A 21,253-nucleotide genomic window follows, 5' to 3' on the forward strand; every position below is an offset into this window, starting at 1 on the left:
AGGTAAACCTTTTTGACAGTCAGAGTGGTGCCGCAGTGGAATCGGCTGCTTCGGGAGGTGGTGAGCTCCCCCTCACTGGCAGTCGTCAAGCAGCGGCTGGACAAACCCTTGCCAGGGATGTTCTCGGCCAGGGTTAGGGGGCAGACACATGCAACAAGCCCCACCCCCTGCTCCTAGTCAGAGCAAGAAGCAGCCAGGTAAGTTGCAGAGCTCCCCCCGGCCCCCCAGTCCAAAACAATCCAGTGGCACCTTTAAGACCAAGTTTTATTCAGGTACAAGCTCTCCCTCCTCTGCGAGGACAGATCTGCACGTTCCTCCCCACCACCCAATAGCTAGCAATCCAAAACAGTCCAGTGGAGCCTGAGTGGTGGGTGTTGCCTTCTGACACACTTCCGGTGATGCCAGAGGGTGTGACATATGCAAATAAGTTATGCAAATAAGTTATGCTAATGAGCTCCTGTGCCTCTTTTTCTACAAAATGACCCGATAAGAAGCAAATTTTCATATTTTCCAGTAAACACGTGTGTGATATTTGTTCATGTCTTGCGGGTCTCAAACATCTGATGTTTATTCCATGTGGCTCTTATGTTAAACAAGTCTGGCCACCCCCGCACTGAGCAGGGGGTTGGACTAGAGGGCCTGTGTGACCCCTTCCGACTCTGTGATTCTAGGATTCTATGAATCTATTTATCTGCTTACTTCATTGATGCCCCGCCTGCTCCCCAAGGGGGACTCAAAACAGCTTACATCACAGTCTCCTCTCTTCCACTTTATCCACCACAACCGCCCTGTGAGGTTGATTAGGCTGGGAGCGGGTGACTGGCCCAAGGTCACCCAGAAAGCCACTGTGGCAGAGAGAGACAGGTCAAGATGGGTGGCCGTGTTGGTCTGTTCGTAGCAGTAGAAAACAGCAGGAGTCCAGGAGCGCCTGAAAGACTAACACAATTTGTGGCGGGGCAGGAGCTGTTCGTGAGTCACTGCTCACTTCTTCAGATATCCTTATTGCTTTAAGGTGCTAATGGCAGAGAGAGGATTCGAACCTGGGCCCTCCCCGCAGAACCTAGTCCGACACTCTAACCACTGCACTCAACCACTGCGAAGCTGGAGCTTGCTCAGCGTTGCCCTTCTCCACACACTTAGAATCATAGAATGTTGGAGTTGGAAGGGACCTCGCAGGTCATCTAGTCCAACCCCCTGCACTCTGCAGGAGCACAGCCGAAAGATAGCCCTACATCATACCCGAAAGATGGACGGCCAGCCTCCGCTTGAAAACGTCCAGCGAAGGAGCATCCACCACCTCCCGAGGCAGACCATTCCACTGCTCAACCACCCTTAACAATTAGGAAGTTCCTCCTGATTTATAGCCAGTATCGACTCCCTTGTAATTTCCACCCATTAGATCTAGTCTTGCCATCTGGAGCGAGAGAGAATAGATCCGCTCCATCTTCTACATGACAGCCCTTCTCTCCTCTGTTGCGCTAGTGGGACTGAAGAGGTGAGTGGTAAAGCAGGGGGCAAAGACTGACCCGGGTGAGTGCCAGGGTGAGGGCAGGGGAGACTGAATCAGTGGGTGGGTGGAGAGAAGTGGAATCAGGGGAGGCCAACGAAACTCCCCTCATCAGGGGAGGTCAACGAAACCTTGGGTTTAGCTCCCCCTCATAAGAACATAAGAGAAGCCAATGTTGGATCAGTCCAATGGCCCGTCCAGTCCAACAGTTTGTGTCAAGCAGTGGCCAAAAATACCGGGTGCCATCAGGAGGTCCAGCAGTGGGGCCAGGACACTAGAAGCCCTCCCACTGTTGCCCCCCCCAAGCACCAAGAAGACAGAGCATCCCTTGCCCCAGACTGAGAGTTCCTATCTATACCTTGTGGCTCATAGTCACTGATGGACCCTCTGCTCTTCACATAAGAACGTAAGAGACACCAATGTTGGATCAGGCCAAATGCCCATCCAGTCCAACACTCTGTATCACACAGTGGCCAAAAATACCAGGTGCCATCAGGAGGTCCAGCAGTGGGGCCAGGATACTAGAAGCCCTCCCACTCTCCCCCTCCCCAGCGCCAAGAATACAGAGCATCCCTTGCCCCAGACTGAGAGTTCCTATCTATACCTTGGGGCTCATAGGCACTGATGGACCTCTACTCTTAACATAAGAACATAAGAGAAGCCAATGTTGGATCAGGCCAAAGGCCCATCCAGTCCAACACTCTGTATCACACAGTGGCCAGAAATACCAGTGCCAACAGGAGGTCCACCAGTGGGGCCAGGACATTAGAAGCCCTCCCACTGTTGACCCCCCCCCAAGCACCAAGAAGACAGAGCATCCCTTGCCCCAGAGCTCCTATCTATACCTTGTGGCTCATAGCCACTGATATGCTTATCTAATTCCATCCTGAAGCTTAATATAATATTCTTTACCAGGTGATGTCAATAAGAACATAAGAGAAGCCATGTTGGATCAGGCCAGTGGCCTCTCCAGTCCAACACTCTGTGACACACAGTGGCCAAAAATACCAGGTGCCATCAGGAGGCCCACCAGTGTGGCCAGGACACTAGGAGCCCTCCCACTGTTGCCCCCTTCCCCAAGCACCAAGAGTGCCCACGAGTTCTTGTATGCCTCATGGTACCTTAAAAACACTTGTTATTTTGGTAGTAGCAGACCAACATGCAATTTGCAGAACAAAGGCACCGGCCTTTCTTAAGAAGTTCCCTGAGAAATGTGAATACAGGACACCACAGTAGCTCAAAGTGAATTCACACTATCTTCCACTGGAGCTTTTTATTTCTTTATTTAATAACATTTATATCCCACCTTTCTGCCCTGTCAGGGCCACGGAGACAGCTAACATTTTAAAACAAAGCATTATAGACGTGAATTTAAAAACGGTTAGAAAACAAATCTAAAGTACCTCTATAAAACACAAAGACAGCAATTAAAACATGAGGCGAGAAAGCGGGGTCGGTGAGGGAATGCCAGACAAAACCAAAAAAGTCTACAGCTGCTTGGGGGAGACAGGGACTAGACAAATATCCCTGGGTAGGGAGCTGCATAATTTTGGTGCCACAACGGAGGAGGCCCCGTCTCATGTTGCTACCCATCTGACTTCAGAAAACAGTTGCACCCGAAGCAGGGCCTCAAAAGATGGCCATAGCAGTCAGGTAGGTTTGTCTGGTGGTAGGCTGTCCTTAAGGTTTTGGGGATTTTTTGGCTGTCAAGTCATAGGTCCCGGTCACACGGGCCGGAAAATGCGGGGGGGGGGGTGGCTGTTTGCCCCAGAGGAAAATAACGTGCAGTTGTGCGATCAGACATCGCTTCGAGGTCCCGTGGAGGTCCCGTGGTTAGGGGGCAGGTGCTGATCACATGATGATCCTGCAGCACAGCAAAGAAGCGGTGCGGCGCGATCACACCAGCAATCGCTAGGCGCCACTTCCATGGCAAACGGGATGGATATTTTTTTAAACTGAAGTTTGTGCATACGCATGACTGAGCAATCGTATCTGCACATCCAAAGGCGGGTGGTGTGGTGTGCGACGGGACCAATGTTCCCTCTAAGCTCTGCAGTCTTGTGAGCAAAAATCCTACTTTGTGAGCTACTGGCATTAAAGTTGTGAGTGAGCGATTTGGCTCCTGCATCAATTAGCCTGCTCTGGAGCCCTCCTTCAGAGCGAGGACAAAAATATGTGAGCCAGAGGCTAAAAAACTGTGAGCTGGCTCACACTAACTCAGCTTAGAGGGAACACTGGACGGGACATGGATGGGCGCCGGATGCCACAGGATTCGAGCGGAAACGCGATCAGACACCCGCCCTTGCCCGGAAACTAGTACATCGTATGTGGTAGTTTTTTACTCCGCATCTTCGGCGAGAAGCCACGGGTTAACCACAGGTGTATTACACTTCCCAGATGTTGCGGTGTGATCGTGCACCGAAAATCTGCCGATCATCCGTGTCTTTAGCGCGGCAACTTCTCTGTGTGAACGGGACCATAGTGGACTTCTGGTGACCCTGTGGGGTTTTCATGGCAAGAGAGGTTCAGAGGTGGTTTGCCATCACCCGCCTCCACGTCACCACCCTGGCCTTCTTTGGTCGCTTCCCGTCCAAATACTAACCAAAGCCGACCCTGCTTAGCTTCTGAGATCTGACGAGATCGGGCTAGTCCGGGCTATGCAGGTCAGACCTTAATGTATGCTGGTCCCAAACCATACAGGCTTTTAACTTTCCCATGGATTCTCTCCAGGTCTGTAAGCTCGGACGGAGCGGAGAAACATATTCCTAAAGCTAACTGCATTTAGAATCACCCGTTCTGCTGCACCTCACATCCACATTAGGAAAGACGACATTTTGATGGAATCATTTGAGAGTTCGGCATGACGAAATTACCAGCCGTATCCCCCTTTCTGCTTTGTTCGTGAGAAGACGACGAAACCAGAGATCGCTGAGCGTTACGACACTTTTTACACAAAGCTCGACATATTTCTGCCGGGATAGTTTGGAAGTTTTCGTGGCATCAGCTGTCGAATTCTATTTTGGTGGCAGATGCCTGCTAAAATAAACGCCTAGGGGGTCATAAATGCGAATAAGTGACCCCATCTGACTTCTTAAAATATCGTTTCTGTCTGCTGCCCGTAACAACCTGCCTTCTCGACGCTGCGCACGGGCCGGCAGACGCATAGCTGAGGCGCGGTGGAATTTTTAAAAGACGAAAATAGCAAAATATGAATGCAGAGCAGGTGGATCTTGCGCGAAACATTTTCGCAGAGAAAGCGTGAATTCAAATGCTTCTATTTCAGACAAAAGCTTGGGGGAAAACACATTCTTCAATGCGGCCACGTTCTTAAAAGCAAAATACTTCTCTCTGCTCCTCCGAGTCGGCTGACAAGAGTTCGACGCGTTCTGCTTTCTCCAAGGCTTGCTTCTCTTGCTCCAAAACCATTTCCCTCCCAGTTAAAAAAAAAAAATCGAAATAAAGGAACAACAATTTTCGCTCCAGGAATTATTATTTTTTTAAAATGCCACTGTTCTTTGATTATTTATGCATTTAAAAAGAACCTCAATGGAAATTTAAAAATATCCAAATTGTCATGCGGTTTCCACTAGTTAACTTGGGCATTTGTAGCTATGTTGCTTTACCTGCACACTCTTATTCTGTAATATTTTCCACAGCCTCTGACATCAAATCACCTACTTAGGGGGAAAGAATGTATCCACAAGCAAGGTATTGGTCAGATAACTCAACCTATAAGAATTCCGAGCATGGGTCTCCAACACGGTGCCCGAGGGCAACCAGCGACACCTTTCCTGGCGCCCAGGTGTTTTTAGAAAGTGGGCAGGGCCAGAACGCAGCTTTTGTTCAGCGGGGCTTCCGACTGGCTGTGCAGAGTTCTAAAAGCGCTGCTTTGGCAGCAACGGCCGCTGCGGCACAAAGATCTTCACTGTGCCATTCCCGTTTTACCTTTTAGTTGTAAGGATGTAGTCCCCAGCTCTTGTTGTTATTTTATATCCTGTGTACCTTTTCCCCATGTTAGGTTTGTAGTAAACTTCTATATTTTTCATACACGTGGACTCAGTCTCTCAGTCTTTACTCCGCTGACTCTAATGATTTTTACTCTGCTTAAATATTTTTACCCAAGAATCCCAACATAATGGAATTTGGTACATACTCAGTTAATATGATGTAAATGAGTATTTAAATGAATCATAGTTTCATTAATGACTTCTCTTTTAACATTTTAGATATTTGGATTCGTCTATTTGGACGGTAAATTTCAACTGTAAATCTCAAATCTCGAGGCTAATGCTGTATATTCATCTTTGATAACTGAGCTTAAGACCTTGGTCGTAGAAGCGAATAAACGTAAGTCACTTGGCAGCGGTAAGAAAACTCTCCCCCCAACGTCGACCACTCACTCCAGCCCTCTGTTGTCTCCAAAGCATTCAGAACGGCCCTGGCAAGTTCTCGCAACACAGTCCAAGAGCAAAGCAAAAAAGGATTAGGGAACAGCCTAACAGGAAGTTGTCAATCACTTCCTTGTCGGGCTGCCAAGGGGTGTCCTTCTCCGATAGGTTTACGTGCCAAGAATGGCTCTGGCCGGTACGTCACCTTCAGGAGCAAACGTGGCAAGAAACAAAATTTCGCAGGGCTTCATTTGCTGTCACGTATGGCTCTGGAAATCCCACAAACGCACATATATGCTCTCTCTCCAACCCCATGGCAAAATACTTTGTGTGTAAGGTACTGTCAAGTTTCGGCTGACTTATGGCGACCTCAGGAAGGGGCTTTCGGGGCAAGTGATTAAGCAGAGGTGGCTTGCCGTTGCCTGCCTCTGCAGAGTCCTCCTTGGTGGTCTCCCTTCCAACTATGGATCCTGCTTAGCTTCTGAGATCCGATGAGATCAGGCTATACTGTGCCCCCTTCCCTCCCACAAAAGCCTCTAGTTTTGTTCTAATCAATCAAAACGGACTGGCATTCTATGATACAGATATCTGTCATGCAACGGAAAGATCTTCTTCTTCTTTTTTTGGAGGCCCCGGAGGGGATTTTTTATTATTTTTTATCAAACTACAAAACTACTACAGAAAAAAAAGGGGAAGGGGGGACTACATATATAGGATAAAGCAAAAGAACCCACTACTAACTAAAAACCCAAGAGAGGAGATCTTCACTAGCTTAGTTACAACCAATCTTCACTTCACTTAGATTATTATAAACTGAGTCAAACATTTATATTACTTTCTTTTTCTTTAACTCTTAAATATAACTGTCTAGAAACAGTACCCCCCAATCATCCCCTTTCAGAGTTCTCAAAGGCAGATCTTCTGAAGGCAAGAGCTTCGGGTCTGACAAAAGGGGCTCTTGTCCACAAAAGCTTACGCTGACATAAAATCTTGTTAAGACTTCTGAAGGGCATGCGATTTCTGTTTAGCGTTGCTGCTACCTAGAGATGTAAAATTTCCGGAAATTTTGAAGCTCGGAAAAAAAATCTTTTTCCCCCCAGTATTTTTTGGGGGGAAACGGAAATTTTCGGAAAATTGAAGAAAAAGCTACATTAGCATTTCTTTTGTCTTTTCTAGATTGAAAGTCATTCTGTTACTTTGGGAACATAAAATATGACTATGGACAATTTTACTTGGCATGAAATTATCACAACTAGCGTATTAAAAATATAGTGTACCCAAACAATTATTACAAACAGAATACCCACCCACACGCAAAAACAAAAACAAAACAAAAACCTTTTTATTTTCTTCTGACAATAGCACCTCCTAAAGGAAGAAATGCATCTTGTTCTCGCATTGGAGAGTTCAGTTTGTAACCTAGGGCTTGCTTGTCCTCAGTGCACAGAAATTAGATCAATCTGATACCATATATATATATTTTAGAAATGATTTGGAAAATATTTGAATACCTTGTCTTAAAATATTTTATTCATCATGTTAACATAAAACATTCCATAATCAATTTTTTTTCTTTTCTTTTTTCAATTTTTCCACTTTTTTGGAAAAAAACAAAAAAGGCTTCAGGAAAAAAACGGGGAAAAAACGTTTTTCCCCCAGAATTTTTCCGTTCCCCCCCCCCCAGGCTTTCACATCTCTACTGCTACCGCGGGCTAACACGGCTAACTTTATGCAGTTAGAACCCAAGTGTCATCCAAGATCTGGCTCTCAGGAATCTCCGGGAACATGCCGCATAGAGGACACGTTTTGATGAATGTGTGCACAGTTATGAACCTACGGGGAAGTGTCAAAATCCATTCCGTGATGGCAGAAACATCACAGAAAACCTCTCATCGTAGCTAAATCGTGGAAGAGTACTAAACCACTATTGATTTCTGACTGGATATCTGAGACATGTGAACTCTGTATACTAGATAAAATATCAGAATCGTTGGTACAAAGAAATAGTGAGGGATATCAGTCAAAATTTGTTTCAGTATGGTTCTCTTTTTTGGAATACCTTTCGTTAAACGACGGATTTTCATTGAGCCTAGATATGTTATTTATCAATTCTAACGTTATTTATTTATATACGTAGTCTAGAGACAACGTTGTAAACTGTATTCTTATTACAGAATATTTTATTTATTTATTTATTTTTCACATTTATATCCCGCCCATCCTGTAAATGGGCTCAGGGCGGGTTACAACGTTTCCATAAATACAATAAAATTTTAAAACACATTATAAGCGTATAAAATCAATAATCGTAGCTTGCTGTAGGGAGAGTCTGGCCCATTGATGTAGGTAGGTATGACCGGTTATCAGTGAGTGTGGATGCCCGCTGCTGTATCTTGTTTATTATTTTTGATAAAATTAACCCACCCCCTCCTTGGTTTATACTCCTACGGGTCATATGAAGCAACTGTTTCCTACGATGTCCATATCTATATACTATTAGTCACCCATGGCCACTCTCTGTGGATATCTAAATCTGCGAATCGCAGCCACGTGAAGGCAAAAGAGATTTTTCTGCACACTTGGAGCATTCAGAAAAATCTGAAAATTAAAAATACACAAGGGGGGGTTTAAATCCCCTGAAAAGTAAAGGAGCGTTCTCTGTGCTTGCGGAGAGAACGCTCTTTCCTTACCTGTGTGGTGGAGCCTGGGAGCTGCGGTGGGCCATTCAGGAGCTGCTCCGGGCCCTTCTGTGGCTCGGAGTGGCTACCAGATACTGCCGCTGTCAGACTTCAAGCCAGGTGGTTGGGCTGGACTTGCAAGGGGGGGGGGGAGATGGGATCCTCCCACATTTTACAGGCCACCACTTGTGTATATATATTTATTACATAAATAAAGTAAAGGTAAAGGTTCCCTTGCTCGAAAGCCAGTCGAATCCGACTCTAGGGTTGCGGTGCTCATCTCCGTTTCATAAGAACATAAGAACATAAGAGACGCCAATGTTGGATCAGGCCAAAGGCCCATCCAGTCCAACACTCTGTGTCACACAGTGGCCAGAAATACCAGTGCCATCAGGAGGTCCACCAGTAGGGCCAGGACATTAGAAGCCCTCCCACTGTTGATCCCCCCCCCCAAGCACAGCACCCACCACTTCCTGTGGCAGTGAATTCCATGTGTTAATCACTCTTTGGGTGAAGAAGTACTTCCTTTTATCCGTTCTAACCCGACCGCTCTGCAGTTTCATGGAGTGCCCACGAGTTCTTGTATTGTGAGAAAGGGAGAAAAGTACCTCTTTCTTTACCTGCTCTTTCCCATGCATAATCTTATAAACCTCGATCATGTCACCCCTCAGTCGTCTTTTCTCCAAGCTAAAGAGCCCTAAGCGCTTTAACCTTTCCTCATAGGGAAAGTGTTCCAACCCTTTTATCATTCGAGTTGCCCTTTTCTGCACTTTTTCCAAAGCTATAATATCCTTTTTAAGGTGTGGTGCCCAGAACTGCACACAGTATTCCAAATGAGGTCTCACCATTGATTTATATAGGGGCATTATTATATTGGCTGATCTGTTTTCAATACCCTTCCTAATAATCCCCAGCATAGCATTGGCCTTCTTTATTGCAGTCACACACTGTCTCGACATTTTCAGTGAGTTATCCACTACAACTCCAAGATCTCTCTCTTGCTCAGTCTCTGCCAGTTCAGACCCCATCAATGTGTATTTATATTTAGGATTTTTGGCTCCAATGTGCATCACCTTGCACTTGGCCACATTGAACCCCATTTGCCATGTTGACGCCCACTCGCCCATCCTTGACAGATCCCCTTGGAGTGCCTCACAATCCTCACTGGTTTTCACCACCCTGAACAACTTTGTATCATCCGCAAATTTAGCCACTTCACTGCTTACTCCCATCTCCAAATCATTAATGAACAAGTTAAAAAGCAGTGGACCAAGTACTGATCCCTGCGGTACCCCACTGCTTACCACCCTCCACTGAGAAAATTGCCCACCTACACTCACTCTCTGTTTTCTATGAACTAGCCAGTTTTTGATCCATAAAAGGACTTGTCCTTCTATCCCATGATTTTTGAGCTTACTTAGGAGCCTTTGATGAGGAACTTTATCAAAAGCTTTCTGGAAGTCAAGGTAAATAATATCTATTGGATCCCCCTTGTCCACATGTTTGTTCACCCCCTCAAAGAACACTAACAGGTTAGTGAGACAAGATCTTCCCTTACAGAAACCGTGCTGAGTCTGCCTCAATAGGTTTTGTTCATCTATGTGCCTACTAATTCTTTCCTTAATAATGGTTTCCACCAATTTACCCGGTATCGACGTCAGACTGACTGGCCTGTAATTTCCCGGATCTCCTCTGGAACCCTTTTTAAAGATGGGAGTGACATTAGCTACCTTCCAATCCTCAGGAATGGAGGCAGATTTTAAGGAAAGATTACATATCTTTGTCAGGAGATCTACAAGTTCACGTTTGAGTTCTTTCAGAACTCTCGGATGTATGCCATCTGGGCCTGGTGATTTTTCAGTTTTTAAGTTGTCTATCAGTTTTAGGACCTCCTCTCTCGTCACCTCAATCTGACTCAGGTCTTTCAACACCCCTCCTGAAATCAGTGGTTCTGGAGTGGGCAAGCACTTCTCATCTTCCACAGTGAAGACGAAGGCAAAAAATGCATTTAGCTTCTCAGCCATTTCCCTATCATCCTTCAATACTCCTTTTACCCCTTGGTCGTCCAAGGGCCCCACTGCCTCCCTGGCTGGTTTCCTGTTTCTAATGTATTTGAAGAAAGTTTTATTGTTGGTTTCAAAGCCGAAGAGCCAGCGCTGTCCGAAGACGTTTCCGTGGTCATGTGGCTGGCATGACTAAATGCCAAGGCGCACGGAACGCTGTTCCCTTCCCACCGAAGTGGTACCTATTTATCTACTTGCAATGTCTTGCTTTCGAACTGCTAGGTTGGCAGGAATTACATAAATACCCAAACGCATAAAAACCGCATGCAGTTAAATATAAAATATAAACATAAAATTACACAAATGAGCTAAGTTTCTAAACAGGATGTCCTTTGCCTAGGAGTCCCAGGCTAGCCTGGCTTCATCACATCTCAGAGGTTGAGCAGGGTCCGGATGGGGGACCACCATGGAATACCAGGGTTGCTATGCAGAGGAAGCCAATGCCCAGCCTCTGAATATGTCTTGCCCTGACCTGCATGGCCCAGGCCAGCCCAATCTCACCAGATCTCAGAAGCTAAGCAAGGTCAACCCTGCTTAGTACTTGGATGGGAGACCACCGTGGAAGCCCAGGGTTGTTATGCCGAGGCAGGCAAGGGCAAATCAGCTCCGTCTATGAGAGCCAGTTTGGTGTAGTGGTTAAGTGCGCGGACTCTAATCTGGGAGAACCGGGTTTGATTCCCCACTCCTCCACTTCCACCTGGCTGGATGACCTTGGGCAAGCCATAGTTCTGACAAGAGCTGTCCTTGAAAAAGAGTATTTCCCGAAAGAGCTCTCTCAGCCCCACCCACCTCACAGGGTGTCTGTTATGGGGAGGGGAAGGGAAATGAGTTTGTAAGCCGCTCTGAGAGAGCCAGTTTGGTGTAGTGGTTAAGTGTGCGGACTCTAATCTGGGAGAACCGGGTTTGATCCCCCACGCCTCCACTCACACCTGGCTGGATGACCTTGGGTTAGTCACAAGCTCTGGCACAGCTGTCCTTGAAAAAGAGCAGTTTCTGTCAGAGCTCTCTCAGCCCCACCCACCTCACAGGGTGTCTGTTGTGGGGAGGGGGGAGGGAAGGAGATCGTAAGCCGCTCTGAGGCTCCGAGTGAAGGGCGGGGTATAAATCCAATGTTCTCCTCCACCTCCTCTTCTTCTTCTTCCTCCTCCAGCTGCTGGATGACCTTGGGCAAGCCGTAGTTCTGGCAGAGCTGTTCTCTCAAGGACAGTTCTGAAAAGAGCTCTCTCAGCCCCACCCACCTCACAGGGTGTCTGTTGTGGGGAGGGGAAGGGAAAAGAGTTTGTAAGCCGCTCTGAGACTCCAAGTGAAGGGCGGGGTATAAATCCAATCTCTTCTTCTTCTTCTTCTCTTCTTCTATTGCTTGCCTTCAAGACTCTTTGGGTTTGCTGTAAGTCGGGTGCAACTTGACAGCACGTTCCGCCACAACAAAGAAGCACTACGTCTTGCATGGCCCCACACAAAGTCATGCTCCTTCTGTGCACCACATGTGACACACACACCCCCGGGGGTTTCCCCCTTTCAGCTAAATCAAAGGGAAAACCTCCTTTCATCTGGCTGATTGAGGAACTCTGGGCAAAGCGAAGCTCTGCACATCCTGCACTGGCTGGCCCAGGCTAGCCTGATCTCATCCGATCTTGGAAGCTAAGCAGGGTCAGCCCTGGTTAGTCCTTGGATGGGAGGCCACCAGGGAAGTCGCGCAAACACATGAAGCCGCCTTATACTGAATGAGACTCTTGGTCCATCAAAATCAATATTGACTGGCAGCAGCTCTCCGGGGTCTCAGGTGGAGGTCTTTCCCATCACCTACTGCCAAATCTTTTAACTGGAGAGGCTGGGGATTGAACCTGGGACCTTCTGCATGCCACGCAGGTGCTCTACCATGAAGCCAAGGTCCCTCTCCAGACAAGGTAAACAGAATAAGAAGCAAAAAGTGGGTGTGGCTGGATGAGCACACTTCTGGTAACATGGGGGTGTGGTCTAATATGCCAATGAGCTGTGCTGTCAGGGGTGTGGCCTAACATGCTAATGAGTTTCTGCTGTTGGGTGTGGCCTATTATGCTAACGAGTTCCTGCTGGGCTTTTTCTACAAAAAAAGCCCTGCTCTTACCTGTTGTCATTCCAGGAGATCTCTAGCTACCACCTCGATGCCGGCACAACCCTAAACTTTCTAGAATATATGGCAGCATACTGATTTTCAAAAGATTCCACACAGTTTTCTGTGAATAGAGGACACTGTCTGATAGAATTTTTTGCCTCGCCCGCAGCCCACTAAAGCTCTCCGAAATGCCCCCCCCCCCGGCCCCCCATTTCGGGGAGGCCAAAGGGTTGCAGCGGCGGAAGGCAGGAAGACTTCCGTTTTCACTGGGAGAAGTGCCTTCCGGTAGCTGAAAATTTAATCTGGATCCCAGCCTGTGCCTTTAAGGCAGTATAGTTTTCGGCCTGCTCCGCACTGCCAAGTCCACTGCCGTTGTCCTCTTCGCGAATAAAGCTGTTTCTGTGAATTTTTCCGCAGCAGATTTTTCCTCACCAGATGCAAACCTGGAAGTTTTCTCCGTCTTCTGCCCACATTTCCGGAACTCGCTAAAACTGGGGAGTCCGATAACACGGAGAAAGATGGAGAAGACCAATACTAACACACACACACATGAAAAAACCCCTGTAGGTTGTAGTCAGTGTTCCCTCTAAGCTGAGTTAGTGTGAGCTAGCTCACAGTTTTTTAGCCTCCGGCTCACAGATTTTTGTCTTAGCTCAGGAAGGAGGGCTTCAGAGCAAACGAATTGATGCAGCAGCCAAATCGCTCGCTCACAACTTTAATGCCAGGACCTCACCAAGTAGAATTTTTGCTCACAGGACTCCACAGCTTAGAGGGAGCCTTGGTTGTAGTATATAAAATGCAATTAAAAAGTTATATATATAAAAAAAGAGGAAGACGGAGAAGACTTTGGGTTTGCACCTGGTGAGGAAAAATCTACTGCCGAAAACTTCACATCACGCGCAGATTTAAAAAACGTCAATGCAGGGAATTTCACTACCGCGGAAACGGTCTCACTGATTTTATGGTTTGTATTTTGAAATCGCCCCTCACCCTTCCCCTCAGCTCAGCTGCGCGGAGTAAGTGAATCCGTGGCTGTGGAGTGCGAGACTGTATTCCTTCACGTCCCTGTGGGCCCTTCTCGACTTAAGTACCCTTATCTGAAGGGGGAACTAAGTGGAAAAAGTGGATTAATTAAACTGGAGGCAAAGTCCACATTTCAGACTGCCGGCGAGTCAACGTTTTCTCGGCGGAGGCAGAAGGAACAGACGGAGTCAGGTTCTCTCCAGAGAACAGCGAGAGCTCTGTGTAACGGCATTCGTTTTCGGGCATATGGAACACATTTAGGGACTGCAGGGAGACTCTGGCATTCAGGTAGGGAGGAGAGCTTAAGAGGCGTCACCTTCGGAAACACGGTCGATGCTAAAGCGCTGTTTAAATCCCCTTGAATTTCACCGAACGAGAGTTCAGCATGTAATCAGTTCACCCATGGAAGATCTATGGGACTCAAGCACACTTAAGAACGTACGGGGGACCCTTGTGGTCCAGCTAGTTCGGCATACTCTATCGCTGGCCAATCAGCTGCCCCGGAGGGCCAACGAACAAGACATGGAGGCTGAGGCCTCTGCGATGTCACCTCTTCACGCTGTTCTTCAGAGGTCCGTCACCTCTGGTTGGGGAGGTTCATCGTGGCCACGTAGCCATTGATGGACCAATCCTCCGGGAAGCTGTCTAATTCCTTTATAAAGCTAGTTTCGGCGGACAGCCGAGTTGGTCTGAAGGAGAACAGCTGGATTAGTGTCCAGTAGCGCCTCAGAGACGAACAAGATTTTCGGGATATCGACTTTCACATGAATGCAGGAAGCTGCCTTATACCGAATCAGAGCCTCGGGTCCATCAAAGTCAGTATTGTCTACTCAGACTGGCAGCCGCTCTCCAGGGTCTCAGGCTGAGATCTTTCACATCACCTCCTGCACAGCCAGTCTGGTGTAGTGGTTAGGAACGCGGACTCTAATCTGGGAGAGCCGGGTTTGATTCCCCACTCCTCCGCATGCAGCTGCTGGTGTGACCTTGGGTCAGTTACAAGTTCTTTCAGAGCAGTTCTCTCAGGAGCCGTTCTCGAAAGAACTCTCTCAGCCCCACCTACCTCACAGGGCATCTGTTGTGGGGAGGGGAAGGGGATTGTAAGACACTCTGAGACTCCTTCAGGTAGTGAAGGGTGGGATATAAACCCAATCTCCTATTCTTCACTTGGAGTCTCAGAGTGGTTTACAATCTCTTTCCCATCCTCTCTCCACAACAGACACCCTGTGAGGTAGGTGGGGCCGAGAGAGCTCTGAGAGAACTGCCCTTGAGAGAACAGCTCTGAAAGAACTTATAACTGACCCAAGGTCACACCAGCAGCTGCATGCGGAGGAGTGGGGAATCAAACCCGGCTCTCCCAGATTAGAGTCCGCGTTCCTAACCACTACACCAGACTGGCTGTGCAGGAGGTGATGTGAAAGATCTCAGCCTGAGACCCTGGAGAGCGGCTGCCAGTCTGAGTAGACAATACTGACTTTGATGGACCCGAGGCTCTGATTCGGTATAAGGCAGCTTCCTGCATTCATGTGAACGTCGATATCCCGAAAATCTTGTTCGTCTCTGAGGCGCTACTGGACACTAATCCAGATGTTCTCCTTCAGACCAACTCGGCTGTCCGCCGAAACTAGCTTTATAAAGGAATTAGACAGCTTCCCGGAGGATTGGTCCATCAATGGCTACGTGGCCACGATGAACCTCCCCAACCAGAGGTGATGGACCTCTGAAGAACAGCGTGAAGAGGTGACATCGCAGAGGCCTCAGCCTCCATGTCTTGTTCGTTGGCCCTCCGGGGCAGCTGATTGGCCAGCAATAGAGTATGCCGAACTAGCTGGACCACAAGGGTCCCCCGTACGTTCTTAAGTGTGCTTGAGTCCCATAGATCTTCCACGGGTGAACTGATTACATGCTGAACTCTCGTTCGGTGAAATTCAAGGGGATTTAAACAGCGCTTTAGCATCGACCGTGTTTCCGAAGGTGACGCCTCTTAAGCTCTCCTCCCTACCTGAATGCCAGAGTCTCCCTGCAGTCCCTAAATGTGTTCCATATGCCCGAAAACGAATGCCGTTACACAGAGCTCTCGCTGTTCTCTGGAGAGAACCTGACTCCGTCTGTTCCTTCTGCCTCCGCCGAGAAAACGTTGACTCGCCGGCAGTCTGAAATGTGGACTTTGCCTCCAGTTTAATTAATCCACTTTCTCCACTTAGTTCCCCCTTCAGATAAGGGTACTTAAGTCGAGAAGGGCCCACAGGGACGTGAAGGAATACAGTCTCGCACTCCACAGCCACGGATTCACTTACTCCGCGCAGCTGAGCTGAGGGGAAGGGTGAGGGGCGATTTCAAAATACAAACCATAAAATCAGTGAGACCGTTTCCGCAGTAGTGAAATTCCCTGCATTGACGTTTTTAAATCTGCGCGTGATGTGAAGTTTTCGGCAGTAGATTTTTCCTCACCAGGCGCAAACCCAAAGTCTTCTCCGTCTTCCTCTTTTTTATATATATAACTTTTTAATTGCATTTTATATACTACAACCAAGGCTCCCTCTAAGCTGTGGAGTCCTGTGAGCAAAAATTCTACTTGGTGAGGTCCTGGCATTAAAGTTGTGAGCGAGCGATTTGGCTGCTGCATCAGTTCGTTTAGGCCTTCATAAGAACATCAGAAGAGCCCTGCTTGATCAGACCAGTGGTCCATCTAGTCCAGCATCCTGTCTCACACAGTGGCCAACCAGTTCCTCTGGAGGGCCAACAACAGGGCAAAGAGGCCGAGGCCTTCATAAGAACATCAGAAGAGCCCTGCTGGATCAGACCAGTGGTCCATCTAGTCCAGCATCCCGTCTCACACAGTGGCCAACCAGTTCCTCTGGACAGCCCACAACAGGGCAGAGAGCCCCAAAATGCCACATCAGGGGGTACAGGGACGCCAGGAAGAGACTTGGGGGGGGGTAGCCAGAGGTCTCAACGAAGGCGCTCAGAAGGGATGGGATGCCAGAGAGTACCGGTTCCCAAACTTTTTGGCATTGTGACCCAAAAGTCCAAATTTACTTGGTATGCTGATCCATTCAGGACTGGACTGAGGTTTTTTGTTGTTGCCCCAGGCAAGCTATGACCTTGGCATGCATCTAGGTCAGCATTCCACAGAGCCTGAATTCTGAAGGCACCATTTCCTCCAATGAAACTGATCTCAGGAGGCTGCAGATCAGTAACGACTCCTAGAGATCTCCCAGCCCCACCAGGAAGCTGACAACTCTAATCCTACCCCTCCGCTCAGCCAATCAGAAGCTTTTCTCCAGATTAAGGGGTCCTCCCGAGGCTGGAGGAAGGCTTTAACTATTTCAGAGCATTGTGGGTAGGATTCGAGCCAGTAAACCAATGACGTACACCTCAACAAACTGGTTCTAGGAATCACACAAAGCCAAGTTTTGCAACCCCAAGCAAAAACTCTCTACCTGTGATACTCTCTCTGTGGCTTACAGCGAGCCACATTCAACATCACCATCAACCAAAAGAGCCATGTAACTAATGCATGCCCCGAGCACCACCTGATGTATATGATGCAAGCGAAGCACGCCCTTTTTTTCTGGGGAAATGTGCCGGAACAGAGTTCTGGAACCTCTTAGTGGCAACAAAATTCTCAAAAAAAATCTCAAAAAGTTCATGAAGAGCACCGGGGAGCACAATGTCACAAAAATATTAAACTAAAATTTAAAAAAATAAGATTTCAATGAGGGAATGATTTAAGGCCATCATTCAGCGTTAGGCATCCAAAAGCAAGACCCGAAGAAGAACTGAGGAAGTTGGTGACATGTCTAAAGTTTGGAAACGGCTTTAAAGTAGAGGTAAGTCCGTGAGCAGCGGTGGCTCAAGTGGTTAAGACGCTGAACTGCAGGCTGTGGAAGGTCGGTAGTTCAGCAGTTCGAGACCCGGGTGTGCCGCATGATGGAGTGAGCTCCCGTCTCTAGCTCCAGCTCCGGCCAACCTAGCAGTTCGAAAGCAAGAAATTGCAAGTAGATAAACAGGTACCACTTTGGTGGGAAGGTAACAGCGTTCCGTGCGCCTCGGTGTTTGGTCATGCCGGCCACATGACCACGGAAACATCTTCGGACAGCGCTGGCTCTTCGGATTTGAAACGGAGATGAGCACCGCAACCCTAGAGTCAGACTCGACTGGCTTTCGAGCAAGGGAACCTTTACCTTTTTAAGTCCGTGATGCACGAAAATAATATTGTTTCAAAGAATCCCGTGTGTTTCTCCTTCATTTCCCTTTTGAGAGTTCCGGCACCTCTTTTCCCCGAAAAAAAGGCCTGAAGCGAAGTAAACCTCCAGAAACCAAATGGGAAGATCCAGATGGGGCACGCGAAAGAATCACACGTGGGGCGCAAGCCACAGCGTTAGCGCCACTGATTTATACAACTAGCATTTTCACCCGACAACCTAGGTTCTTTATCACCGGCTCTTTGGACTCCACGAAGACCTCAGGATGGCAGGCCGGTTCGACGGCAGCAAAGCCGTTTTGTGAAAAGAAACAAAGGCACCCGCGGCCACAGAGAACAATTCCCTGCAATTCGTTTTGATCCATCACGCCCAAATCCAGTGACCGCTCCCGATGAGGACCACCCCCCTATCGGCTACCAAAGGCCATAACTAAGACCAGGGCCGATTCCAGATGTTGAGGGGCCCTGGGAAGAAAGTGCTCAGCTCCCCGTCCCCACCCACCTCCAGGACCCCCATTTAAACTTCACTTTCGGCCCCTACCTGTGTACCCCACATCGGCCTGTGCATTGTTGCGTTGCCCTGTGGTTTTTTGGGGGGGTCAACAGTGGGAGGACTTCTAGTGTCCTGGCCCCACTGCTGGACCTCCTGATGGCACCTGGTATTTTCGGCCACTGTGTGACACAGAGTGTTGGACTGGATGGGCCATTGGCCTGATCCAGCATTGGCTTCTCTTATGTTCTTATAGATAGGAACTCGCAGTCTGGGGCAAGGGATGCTCTGTCTTCTTGGTGCTTGGGGGGGGGCAACAGTGGGAGGGCTTCTAGTGTCCTGGCCCCACTGCTGGACCTCCTGATGGCACCTGGTATTTTCGGCCACTGTGTGACACAGAGTGTTGGACTGGATGGGCCATTGGCCTGATCCAGCATTGGCTTCTCTTATGTTCTTATAGATAGGAACTCGCAGTCTGGGGCAAGGGATGCTCTGTCTTCTTGGTGCTTGGGGGGGGGCAACAGTGGGAGGGCTTCTAGTGTCCTGGCCCCACTGCTGGACCTCCTGATGGCACCTGGTATTTTCGGCCACTGTGTGACACAGAGTGTTGGACTGGATGGGCCATTGGCCTGATCCAGCATTGGCTTCTCTTATGTTCTTATAGATAGGAACTCGCAGTCTGGGGCAAGGGATGCTCTGTCTTCTTGGTGCTTGGGGGGGGGCAACAGTGGGAGGGCTTCTAGTGTCCTGGCCCCACTGCTGGACCTCCTGATGGCACCTGGTATTTTCGGCCACTGTGTGACACAGAGTGTTGGACTGGATGGGCCATTGGCCTGATCCAGCATTGGCTTCTCTTATGTTCTTATAGATAGGAACTCGCAGTCTGGGGCAAGGGATGCTCTGTCTTCTTGGTGCTTGGGGGGGGGCAACAGTGGGAGGGCTTCTAGTGTCCTGGCCCCACTGCTGGACCTCCTGATGGCACCTGGTATTTTCGGCCACTGTGTGACACAGAGTGTTGGCCTGGAGAGGCCACTGGCCTGATCCAACATTGGTGTCTCTTATGTTCTTATGCCCGCTCACAACCCCTCCCATCTCCCAAGCGCACAGTCCTTTCCTCGACTGCACAGGGCAACATGTGTGGCTGGGAGTGTCCTCGGAAGCACTTGCTCGTACGACCTGCACACTTTCCCCCCTGGTTATGCTGGGCAGCCCATGCAATACAAACACAAAAAGGGAAGTTCGGTGTGAGTAGATAAACACTATAAACCAAATTACACCGAAAACAGACCATCAAACATTATATAGCTCTCTATTAAACACTTTCCAACACGAATGACACAATGCAATAACTTTCATCACACATCATGTAGAAACATTCAATGTATTCATACGAATTTATACACACTTGAGCAACAGCTGTGATCGAGGAATGTGCACTGAGCTAAAAGTTTCGCCCTGCTCAACGCAGCAAACAAGAATAGCGCTAGAAATACAACGTTCGTTACAAGATTCTTAAGGCAAAGACTTTCCTTTTTCAGAATTGGAGAAGGAAGATCTTTTCTAAATTGCTTGCATCCGTTAAACAAGTACGGATGGATGAAACAGGGAATTCTTCCAAAGACTGAGATACAGAACAGGAGCAATGCCCCAACCGGCTGATTTACAAAACAGCGGGACGCGCCCCTCCGGATATAAGGCGGTTTTCGTTTGATGGCTTCTTCAACTTGCTTCCAACAGCGAGTACCCTTTCAACCATTCCTGTTTGGAACCCAAGGCGAACGAGCAAAATTTCAGCCCTGCGGATCTAGCCGGTTACTTTCAAAAAGTTATTCTCATTGTTGGGAATGTAACAACCATATTGGGTCGTATTACCATATGTGGTGGACATGTGGTGGATTTTTAAATTTTTTTCTGCCTGTGTTAGCTGTCTTGACTACAGAAGTCATCACCTCCACCTGCCGGCTTGTTCTCAGAATTGTTGCTTAGGCTGGCAAAAGTGATTAACTTGCAGCAGCTGAGAACTGTCATCTCAAGTGGTCGATCGCTTGCAATTCAGAGATCTATCTTGGCAACAGCTTTCTATTGGCTAAATGGCTTTTCTTTCTGCACTGAGACCTTCAGCCCCACTAGAAAAAAAATTTGCCCCACGAGCCCCAAAACCCTGGCTACGGGTCTGCCTCCTGCCGAGAACCAAAGCGAGTGCTACTTACTGTAAAGACGTCGTCATCGCCAACTTCAGTCTCGTTGTGGATGGTGGAAGATGACGTCGTGGATCCTAGAAAGAGACTCGGTTACGCATGCTGTTTTTACAAACAACTGCTGCAAGCTGGCGAACTGACTTAAAGACGGCCGTGAGGGGCTGAGCATTTGCAGTTGACATCCCCCTGCTTTTCGGTCCATCAGCCCCCCCCCCCCGCAATTGGCCTGCATTTCAAAAGCCGATTGGCAACACAAGCAGGCTGTGCCAGGAAAAGAAAAAGAATCCTAACAAAGAGGTCAGCTGCAGGCTTGGATCTGATGTACATGTTCTTCTGGACCGTGGCCAAAGAGTTTTGTTTTTACAGAAGCAATTAATTTTATCGGGATATTCTTGGCGAGTTCTTAAACAGGTCTTTGAACACGGCAGAAGAAGGAATGAAGTCATTCTAGGTAGGTCGGAAAGGTGACTAACCCCCCCCCCCAAGCAGATTTAAATTTCTTTCAACTGAACTAGGAGGGTGTTTTTTGGTTAAAGATTTTTAAGAAGAAGAGGAGATTGGATTTATGCCCCGCCCTTCACTCGGAGTCTCAGAGCGGCTTACAAAC

General features: G+C 48.2%; 1 protein-coding gene across 1 annotated transcript in view; it reads right to left on the reverse strand.

Annotated features, from left to right (window-relative positions):
• The window catches only part of SPRED2 (sprouty-related, EVH1 domain containing 2), a 128,171-nt gene that overhangs the window by 14,420 nt on the left and 92,498 nt on the right, over nt 1-21,253 (reverse strand). Inside the window, exon 5 of the mRNA XM_015422701.1 lies at nt 20,659-20,723. Within this exon, the coding sequence (XP_015278187.1) occupies nt 20,659-20,723 (65 nt within the window). The remainder of the gene's footprint in view (nt 1-20,658; nt 20,724-21,253) is intronic.

The sequence above is a fragment of the Gekko japonicus genome, unplaced genomic scaffold (assembly GCF_001447785.1).
Source record: "Gekko japonicus isolate JY-2015 unplaced genomic scaffold, Gekko_japonicus_V1.1 scaffold2501, whole genome shotgun sequence".
Taxonomy (NCBI): Eukaryota; Metazoa; Chordata; class Lepidosauria; order Squamata; family Gekkonidae; genus Gekko; species Gekko japonicus.